At 40.6% G+C, this 10,738-nt stretch overlaps 1 protein-coding gene and 1 pseudogene across 1 annotated transcript; one reads left to right on the plus strand and one right to left on the minus strand.

Annotated features, from left to right (window-relative positions):
- Positions 1-1,450: 1,450 nt before the first annotated feature.
- LOC132646998 (hemoglobin subunit beta) lies at positions 1,451-2,692 on the minus strand. The gene is made up of 3 exons (XM_060366231.1): positions 2,601-2,692; positions 2,263-2,485; positions 1,451-1,579 (listed from the first exon to the last, which is right to left on the minus strand). Exons 1-3 carry the CDS (start codon positions 2,690-2,692, stop codon positions 1,451-1,453), a joined length of 444 nt encoding a protein of 147 aa, XP_060222214.1.
- A 5,366-nt stretch (positions 2,693-8,058) lies between these two features.
- LOC132647064 (olfactory receptor 51V1-like) lies at positions 8,059-9,010 on the plus strand (annotated as a pseudogene).
- The last annotated feature ends 1,728 nt before the right edge of the window (positions 9,011-10,738 follow it).

A 10,738-nucleotide genomic window follows, 5' to 3' on the forward strand; every position in this document is an offset into this window, starting at 1 on the left:
TATTTAAAAGCTACATTCATAATGTTTAGCTCATTTGCATTGAGAAACCTTGAATCAAATACCATCTATGCTATCTAGGTGAGTGAGTCCAAAGTTTTGTACCTAAGTCATTCTCTATCGTATCTTGTATTTATCAATTTTAAAACAGTTTTCCTACTTAAGTAATAATTTTAGTCCGTCTTCAGTCTCTGATGGGGTTGAAGACTAGATAGTAATAGTTTCACAGTTAGGCTCAATTTGTTTAGAATTTAAGAAAATGTTTTAAGTTATGGAATTTCATTTTTTATGCCTGATGACAATGGCTTAGTCTTACAAGATTTGGGGTATATTACTCTATAATCCAATAAGACCTATACAGATGATTATGTAATTAAAGATCACTTATTATATGAAGTTATTTCAAACTCTTACTAAACTACACTAGAGAGGAATGTAAGGAACAATTGAAACTCATATTTTGGAGGAGTGTGAGGGAAATTACACTCGTATTTTGTTCTCAGGATTACCAGAGCCTGGGTATTTATGGAGAGTAAAACAAAGCAAGGGTCTGATACCTATGGTGTTAACGCTAGTAACTGCATTAAAAAAAATAAAAGCTATCAGACAGTATGAAAGACAGATTTGATCCCAACTCATTTCTGGGTACTGAAGATAGACTTACTGAGGAAGAATGGGACTTCCATTTACAGGTTGTGAAGGGAAATTCCTAGGACCAGTTATGCACCATAAAAGCTGGATTTCCTTATTCTCTCAATCATAACCCCGAACTCCTAAGAGCATGGTGTGATGTATAAAGGCTCCACGGAAAGCACCATTTGAAAACTAAGGGTAAGCATTGACTGTGGAGATCAGGGAACATCTCAAGTGACAACCAACGCACTTCCATTCTGTCTTCAAACATTCCTCGATAGCACAGTGGAGCTGTCTAAGGTAAGGAAAACCAGGAAATGTGGCCAGGAAAATATGGAGGGAAATCCTTAGGAAGAAGTGGAAAATTTAGGTAAGAAAAATTACTGAATAGATGTCAGTGAGGCACAGTGTAGGCAAGAGAAAAAAACAAGAGACATTTATGCCAATGACTAGAGAAAAGAAGTAATTTACATAAAACGTAGCCAAAATTTAATGTGCAAATGAAACCGTCACTCTGAATGAAGTATGCGCAGGTAGCTGTGGTTTACTGCCTGCTGTCTCGCACACATCACGAAGCACGAGGTATCCGTTCATTTTCCCAAGGTCTGAAGTAAACCCTCCCTTCTTTGTATCTTGAATCCTTACAATAACACACCTTCTATAAAACACACAAATAACTTAACACACCATTTCAGGGAACATAAACGCCTTTTATTAGTCAGAAGAAAGATGCTCTGAGGCCTTTATCATGTTGCCAACAACTGGCAGTTGTTTTCTCAGAGACAAGGGACCTTTGTGCAGAAGCAGAAGGAGAGGGACATTAGTGGTACTTGTGAGCCAGGGCAGTGGCCACTCCGGCCACCACCTTCTGGAAGGCAGCCTGTGCACAGGGGGTGAAATCCTTGCCCAAGTTACGGGCCAGCACAACAAGAATCGTGTTGCCCAGGAGCTGTGGAAAGATGAGAGGCGTCAACAAGGAGGCAGAGCAACAATACCAGAGGCTCTTTTCAGACGGCAGCTGCGACTCTTAGATACAGGCAGGCTGACACCTGAGACTTATTGGTCAGTTCAGAGAGAAATACTTCCATGTCAGGCAGAATTCAGATCCAAAATATATGCTTCCCTGGCATCCTAGCCTGAAAGCCAATTATCACTCTGTTATTCTTTACAGCCTTGCAAAGAAGCAGAAAATTGCTTATCTTCCTTGACCTCCAAGCAAGTTACCAGGAAATAGCTGATAGAAACAAAAAGTAGATAGAAGAAGAAATGCCTAAAGGCAAAAGGGAAGAAGGGTGAATGTGGAGAGGGAAGGTTAGAAGGAGGGACTGGGAAGAGAGGTGAGAGAAAAAGCTAATAAAAGAATGTAAATAGCGATCTTCAGTAATGAAAAATTAAACAACAACTAAAATTAAAAATTACCTAAAAGAAGAAATCAAAACACAGAAGAAGACAATGAAAGGAAAGAAGGAGTGTGAGTGGAGGGTAAAATGGTTGCACTCTTGGCAACACTCCCCAGGGCACCACCAGGCACCATCCAGCTACACTGCTCCCTACAAGCGCTTCCCTTTCCTTCTCACAAGAGGGTGAGCATGCAAGGCAGAGCAAGGAAACACAGGGGCCCAGCAGACTCACCTTGAAGTTCTCAGGATCCACATGCAGCTTGTCACAGTGGAGCTCGCTCAGGCTGGCGAAGGTGCCCTTCAGGTTGTCCAGGTGTTTCAGGCCATCACTAAAGGAGGTAATCACCTTCTTGCCATGGGCCTTCACCTTGTCGTTGCTCATGACAGCAGAGGCAGTGGACAGGTCTCCAAAGCTGTCAAAGAACCTCTGGGTCCAAGGGTAGACAATCAGCAGCCTAACAAGGAAAGCACAGGCAGAGGACACTGAGAGTCAGTGCCTGCTGGAGAGCAGACTTCTGTCTCCACAAGCCCAACTTCACTTGTGAGCTGCCATGTGGCCTGGATACCAACCTGCCCAAGGCTTCAGCACCAACTTCATCAGCGTTCACCTTTCCCCACAGGCCAATAACCAGGGCCTTCTCAGCATCAGTCAGGTGCACCATGGTGTCTGTTTCTGAGCTTGTGAGTCAGCACAGCTAGGTCAGAAGCAAATGTGAGGAGAAATTGGTCATGCCTCACCTTTTATGCTCTGCCTGGCCCCTGCCCTCTATCTCCTGAATATACAGATTGGCCAATGGCAGGGTGTGGCTCTACAGAATCAGGCTTCGGCGATGACAGCCATATTTCTCCTGGAAGCTACGTCTTAGGAGTCTCCGCTCACATTCCTTTCTCTGAAGAGTATCTGTGCTTATCCTTGCCACAAATACTCTCTAAAACATCGGTTGGCACCTTATTTGCTCAGTCAACTACCAAATGGGTTGCTATAATTACTCTTCCAGGTTTCCCATTATACAGTGGAGAAACTGAGAAACATAAGTTAGAAGGGAATTTTTCATTGTTCTCCTGTTTGAGTGTGTGGAAGCATCTTCTCTCTCCACGATGCCCCAAAACATGCAACAGCATCTTTAGCACAGACTATGATGCCTCTAGTGTGCTCTTAAGTGTGACTTCCTTCCAGCTCCAATTAAGCCTTCTGATGAGAAAATAAATCTTACTTTGTTTGCTGTTAAGTTTCTTTTTCTTCTCACCTGTAAATGTGTGGTTTACTTGGGTATATGTGTTATCAAGTTCTAGGAACACATGTGTGTAGGGGTGTATGAGGACCTCCATACACCCTTCAGGGACTCTTCCTCAATTGCTTTGTACCTTTTGGGTCAGGACCTCTCGAGGAAACGCAGAGCTCACCAGTGTGGCTGGTCTGCATACTCTGCTTTTCCAGGCATCCCCTGTCCTACCTTCCACTTTTTAATTACACATAGACATCCCTGAGCTTCACTCATGAACCAATTCCTCAGCACATCCTGCTTATGTGTGTGTATGTGAACTTTCCTGTTTCTTTTATTTTTACACATAGCCACACTAATAATCCTTGAAAAATAAGTTTGAATTGAGCATATCTTATGCAGTAGTGGCTCTATTCGATTACAGGGATCTAGAGATGCAAATAGAGAATCCTCAAATCTGAAAAAATGAAAATAAGTATCATACTGTTTAGAACCCAATGTTTTTAAATATTAGGAGAACCAATTGTCTTAAAGTAGAGACTACGTATGTTGTCTGCAGCAGCCTGAGAATGCAAGTGGCAGGATGGTAGAAAGGCATTTTACCAGGGACTAGCTGACACTTTCTTTCTTTCTTTCTTTCTTTCTTTCTTTCTTTCTTTCTTTCTTTCTTTCTTTCTTTCTTTCTTTCCTTCCTTCCTTCCTTCCTTCCTTCCTTCCTCCTTCCTTCTTTCCTTCCTTCCTTTCTTCCTTCCTTCCTTTCTTTCACTCATTCATTTTTGTGCCTGCTGGACAGTAAGTGTACTATATTTTGAATCATTTTCTTGACTGAAATATTTTGCCTAAAGAACCTAAGCAAGAAGGAGGACCCTGAATAAGATCCTCAATCCTCACTCAGAAAGGCAAATGGGACAGACATTGGAAGAAGGAGAAAACAGGGAACAGGACAGGAGCCTACCACAGAGGGCTTCTGAAAGACTCTACCCTGCAGAATATCAAAGCAGGTGCTGAGACTCATAACCAAACTTGGGCAGAGTGCAAGGTATCTTATGAAAGAAGAAGGAGATAGGAAGATCTGGAGGGGACAGGAACTCCACAAGGAAAGCAAAAGACCCAAAAAATCTGGGCACAGGGGTCTTTTCTGAGACTGATACTCCAACCAAGGACCATGCATGAAGAGGACATAGACCCCCTTACAAATTTAGTCCATGGGCAGCTCAGTCTCCAAGTGGGTTCCCTAGTAATGGGAATAGGAGCTGTCTCTGACATGAACTCAGTGGCTGGCTCTTTGATCACCTCCCCCTGAGTGGGGAGCAGCCTTACCAGGCCACAGAGGAAGACAGCACAGGCAGTCCTGATGAGACCTGATAGACTAGGGTCAGAGGGAAGGGGAGGAGGACCTCTCTTATCAGTGGACTTGGGGAGGGGAATATGATGAAAAGAAAGAGGAAGGATGAGATGGTGGGGGTGAGGGAGAGGCCTACAGTTCTGATAAAAGGTGAATAAATTGTAATAAATAAAATAATAATAAAAAGGAAAAGAAAAGAATTGTCTCTGAGAGGCTCTACCCAGCAACACCTCAAAACAGAGACTCACAGACAAACATTGTTATATGCATAGGGATCTTGGGGAATAGTGGAAGGAAAAAGAATAAGACCTGGAAATGACAGGAGCTCCACAAGAAAAACAGCATAGCCAACAGGGCACAGAGGGGCTTGCTGACATTGAAGCATAACCAAGGAGGATGCATGAACTGGTTCTAGGCCCCTACAAAGATGTAGCAGATGGGCAGCTTAGGCTTCAAGTGGAAGCTTCCCTACTAAGGGAAGTGGGGACGCATCAGACACAGACTCACTTACCAGCTTTTAGATCACTTTTTCCTGGTGAGGCTGCCTTGACAGGCCACAGGGGAAGAGGACATGCTCAGTGCTAATGCAACTTGCTGAGCTGGGGTGGATAAGAAAGGGAGCTCCCCTTTCTGAGGAAAGGGGGAGGGAGAAACGGTGGGACTGGGAGGGGAGGAGGAAAGCAGCCACAAGGATGTAAAGTTAATAAATTAAATAAATGAGAAAAAAAATGGAACAAAAAATGGTTATCTCACCACACTAGAAAATGCCCTAAGTGTCTTTAGTTGAGCCTGGGAGCTCAGTTCTGGGTCACCATTTTGCTAAGCTGGTGACTGAAAACTTCTGCAGATTAAACACTCTTTGCTTTTGGATTAAATATATACATAGATATAGATAAAGATATAAAAACATCCAAATTTAAAGCAGCAGTTACTGTAGAACACCATCACCAGTCAAGTCCCTCAGCAGGGGGGGAACTGTTTCTCTTTCCTTCACTGGACATTGTAGATATTACAGTTATGGGATTATGAACAACATAAAAATAAGATGTAGTTTTGTTAATTTATTAGTAGTAATTGATGTTCTTGCTTTGGAAAAAAACCTCTTACAACACTATTTCACATTCTTTTGTTTATAAAATCACTTTTTTCATTTTTTGAGGTTATAATACTTCACATCATTTCTGCTTCTTCTTTCTCCCTCCAAACCCCCTCAAATATTCTTTTTTCAATTTTTCAAATTCATGGCTCCTTTTTTTAGTAATTGTTGTTACAATATATGTATATATATATGTGTGTGTGTGTGTGTGTGTGTGTGTGTATTTCTAATTATATAAGTACAACTTTGTTGGTATCTGTACTACTGTTTGTGTTTATGCTTTAATTCTGACCATTGGCTAGTGAGTGATCAGTCAGTATGTTCTGCTCTGGGGAGGACTCCTTCTCTTTCTTTGAAAGTTCGTTAGTGGCCTACAGCTCCTTCTGTGTAACTAAGCCCCTTAGACTTTCCCCGTGGCTTATCTTGTGGTTGTTTTCCCAAAACTCATGTTTCTTTTGTCATGTTGATGACAGGTTGGACAGTCTTGATGGCTTTTTAACTATTTAATAGGCAGGAAGTACTCAGAGATACAGTAGTGGCTGTAGATATATAGAAACCAAGGTCCACATGTACTTCCTTATTACCGTTGTGCCATTCAACATATGGCAAATTCTTTTTTTATTTTATTAATTATACTTTATTCACTTTGTATCCCCCCATAAACCCCTCCCTAATCCCCTCCTGGTCTCACCCTCCTTCCCCCTTCTTCATGCATGCCCCTCCCCAAGTCCATTGATAGGGGAGGTCCTCCTCTCCTTCCTTCTGATCTTAGTCTATCAGATCACATCAGGAGTGGCTGCATTGTCATCTTCTGTGGCCTGGTAAGGCTGCTCCCCCCTCAGGGGGAGGTGATCAAAGAGCAAGCCAATCAGATTATGTCACAGGCAGTCCCTTAAATGCCCAATTTATTCAAAATAGACATCACACAGTTAAGAAAATTCTGTATTTTTTAGAACCAACCAAATTAAAATAATTGCCAATTATTTTATGCTACAAGTGAGGATATAATTAAGAATCTATACACCTAAAGAAACTAATCAAGAAGGAGGACTGTGGCTAAGATGCTCAATCCCTATTCAGAAAGGCAAAGAGGAAGGACATCAGAAGAGGAAGAAAACAGGGAACAGTACAGGAGCCTACCACAGAGGGCCTCTGAAAGACTCTACCCTGCAGGGTATCAAGGCAGATGCTGAGACTTATAGCCAACCTTTGGGCAGTGTGTAGGGAATCTTATGAAAGAAGTGGGTAAGACTTGGAAAGGACAGGAGCTCTACAAGGAAAACACAAGAACCAAAAATATCTGTGCACAGGGGTCTTTTCTGAGACTAATACTCCAACCAAGGACCATGCATGGAGATAACCTAGAACCCCTGCACAGATGTAGCCCATGGCAGTTCAGTCTCCAAGTGGGTTCCATAGTAATGGGAACAGGGACTGTCTCTGACAGGAACTCAGTGTCAAGCTCTTTGATCACCTCCCCCTGAGTGGGGAGCAGCCTTACCAGGCCACAGAGGAAGACAATGCAGCCACTGCTGATGAGACCTGATAGACTAGGATCAGAAGGAAGGGGAGGAGGACCTCCCTTATCAGTGGACTGGGGGAAGGGTATGGGTTGAGAAGAGGGAGGGAGGGTGGGATTGGAAAGAAGGAGGGAGGGAGCTACAGGTGGGAAACAAAGTGAATACACTGTAGTTAATAAAATATATAAAAAAGGAAAAAGAATTAAGAATAATGTGAATTTTATAAAAGACTTCTATCTCCTATAGATTGAAAAAAATATAAAGTATAATTTATATAGATGAGTAATTCTGAGAAAAGAGCTGAGCTGTGATGCCAACTAAAATAGTTCAGATTTTATGATTGCTTTGTTTCTCTTTCTCTAATAATTCATATTCAAAAGAGGTGTGTTGTTTCAACCATACTATTTCCACAGGAATTATTTAAGACTTACAGGGAGTAAAGTGCCTCTCTGCAGCACCAGAAAGGAGAATTGCCCACGCATTTCCCATTCTCCTGAGGAAATTGCCAACCATGACATCACTGTGCACCTGCAACAGGCTCTGATGTTCTCTAGACTGACTCTCAGAAGTGCAGTATACAATCCAATCCCATGAGGCCATGGACATTATTATTTCAACATAAACCTGCCTGCTTTCCTGGTAACTCTGAACACTAGATCTGAATGGTCTATGTCTGTCTAGATGAAGTTTCTGCAATGATAAAAACAACTAAGAATCAAGTCTCTATTTTTCTGGTATGAAAATTTAATTATTTGTTCTCTCCCAAAGCAAATAAATATTATTAGAAATTAGAGTATAGAGTATGTAAAGTAAAATAGCCCTCTAGCTATAATTTATAATTTCTATCAACGTCTGTTATCTGATGTCAAACATAAGTACCTCTAGATTTGTTCTCACTGGATTTCCTGGCCTGGAAGTTTACTATATCCTGTTTGCTATTCCTTTCTCAACCATCTGTATGATGGTGTTCCTGGGAAACTGCATGGTGCTGCATGTGATCCGGACTGAGCCAAGCCTGCACCAACCAGCCCATGTTCTATTTCCTGGCCATGTTGGCCCTCACAGACCTGTGCATGGGGCTGTCCACTGTGCACACAGTGCTGGGCATCCTTTGGGGCTTCATTCAAGAGATCAGCCTTGATGCCTGCATTGCACAGTCTTATTTCATTCATGGTTTGTCCTTCATGGAGTCCTTTGTCCTCCTGGCCATGTCCTTTGACCGCTACATTGCCATTTGCAACCCTCTACGCTATGCCTCCATCCTAACCAATGACAGGATCATGAAAATTGGAGTGGCCATCTTATGTAGGAGTTCTATGCTCATTCCTCTAGTCATCATCCGCCTGAAGTTCTTAAACTACTGCAGACCTCATTTCCTCTCTCACTCTTTCTGCCTGCACCAAGACTTAATTAGGATGGCTTGTGGAGATATTCGGTTCAATAGCATCTATGGTCTAGCCCTGGTGATCAGCAACTTGTTGCTAGATTCAGTTCTCATATTACTGTCCTACATGATGATCCTGCACACAGTTCTATCCATTGCATCCCGGGAGGAGAGAATCAAGTCCTTGCAAACATGTGTGTCTCACATCTCTGCTGTTTTGGTTTTCTACATCCCCATCATTGGTCTGACCATGGTTCACCACTTTGGGAAGCATCTCTCTCCACTGGTTCAGGTCCTCATGGGCAACATTTACATCCTCTTCCCACCCTTGATGAACCCCATTATATACAGCATCAAGACTCAGCAGATACGAGTGAGGATTCAGAGATTATTTTCCTTAAACAGAACCTAAGTCCTCAGGTCCACAGTGATTGTATTTGAAAGTAAAGAAGTGCACTCTCAAAGTAAGACTGTCAGGAACTGAAACTCCAGTAGTTGTCTCAGCTTTTATTGACTATTTACACTTCACAAATACTTTCTTTTACTTTTTACTTAGGCATCATGAATTATTGACATTGACTCCTATAAATTTTATGTATTTATATATAAATCAGAATGTGATTTTTATAATGTGCTGACAATCATACTAGTGGACAAGTTTGGTTAACTAGGAAATTCCTTCCATTGTTGTGGCCAGGGGATTTAAGATGCATTCATTTCTTCCTTCTAGGAGGAAAGTACATTTTTATGGATATATCCATTCATGAAATTACCAAATTATCTTTTTCCATTCTTGTTAGTCCATTCAACATATTAGTTTTGCACTTATGATCTTTGCTTCCCAATTTATTCAAATGGTATTATAATGAGTGAATATCACAACGGGTTGGGCTTTTTAAAAATATTTACTTTATTTTTAATTATGTACATATGTGTGGTAGAATATGTGCACATAAGTACAAGTACAGGTTTCTCCTGATGTCACGGTCACTAGGTCTCCCTGAAGCTGGAGGTACAGGAGGTTGTGAGTAGCTTGGCATGGGTGCTGAGAGCTAAGCCATCCATTTAATTTGAGAAATTCACTATTTTTGATCAGTTAAAGGATAATAAAATAAATATGAATAGACGTACTTCTGTTGGTGAGTCTCTATCCAAATATCTACCTAATTATATCATATGAATAGTAATGAAGCTATAAACATAAGCCATGGCTTAAATCAAAGTAACTGACAGATTAGGACAGATTAGACATTTGTGATTATCACATTTACCAAAATGTAAGAGTAACATAATAGTGACTTAAATAGAGGAAGAGTTGAGTGAGTCTTTAATTATTCATATCTTTGTATCGTTTTAGTTAAAATTTTTTTCATAATACAATTTATTATTCAAATCATCCAGTTTTCTCCACCCATAGATGACAATGGAAATTCTTGTATTTGTTTTGATTCACTTTAGTAATGCAATGTGTCTCATATTATTGGAAAAGTATGAATTCAGTCAGTGTGGTAAAGCTCTGAGTTCTCAATTTTTCTTTACATTTGTGAAGAACTTCATACAGAAAAAGGAGGCTATAATATAAACCATATAATAAATTTTCTAACAATCACAGGTATCTTCAAAGACCTGCAAAATCCCATAAAGAATGGGAAAACTATGAATGTAAACAAAGTGTTAAAACCTTCAGTTAAAATTTGAGTCTATTTGAATAAAGTGCCTTAATTATTCTTAGTCAAAATATTTGCACGTTCCTAACTCAACATCTCCCTCAAAGTTCTGATGTAGACAGTATTAAAATGTTTATATGATTCTAATGTAATATCTCTATCAAAGTTTTGATGTAGATGGTATTTTGTTCTGTAAAATTGGATTTTTCAATACCAAAGATGTCATAAAATATCTTATTTTAGGAAATATGTCATGATGAGCTTTCAATATATTTTTTGTTTTATTATCAGGAAAATTATGGTTCTTTCCCACTTTCCATAGTCTTTGTTTAACAGAATTTTTAAATCAATATGTGTCTATTACAAATAAAGCTTCTATGAACATAGTTGAGCAAGTGTCCTTGCAGTATGTGGAGCATGGCCGGAGACCACACCAGAGTTGAACAGTTCTTGAGTAGGGAGTGAGGAATAAA

This window comes from Meriones unguiculatus, chromosome 14 (genome assembly GCF_030254825.1).
Source record: "Meriones unguiculatus strain TT.TT164.6M chromosome 14, Bangor_MerUng_6.1, whole genome shotgun sequence".
NCBI lineage: Eukaryota > Metazoa > Chordata > Mammalia > Rodentia > Muridae > Meriones > Meriones unguiculatus.

Bases quoted from the DNA above. Each gene is read 5' to 3' on its own strand.
- LOC132646998 (XM_060366231.1), bottom strand. From the start codon at position 2,692: ATGGTGCACCTGACTGATGCTGAGAAGGCCCTGGTTATTGGCCTGTGG. The intron at 2,486-2,600 runs GTTGGTATCCAG...TTTCCTTGTTAG, and splicing joins GGTGCTGAAGCCTTGGGCAG to GCTGCTGATTGTCTACCCTT. The intron at 1,580-2,262 runs GTGAGTCTGCTG...ATCTTTCCACAG, and splicing joins TGGATCCTGAGAACTTCAAG to CTCCTGGGCAACACGATTCT.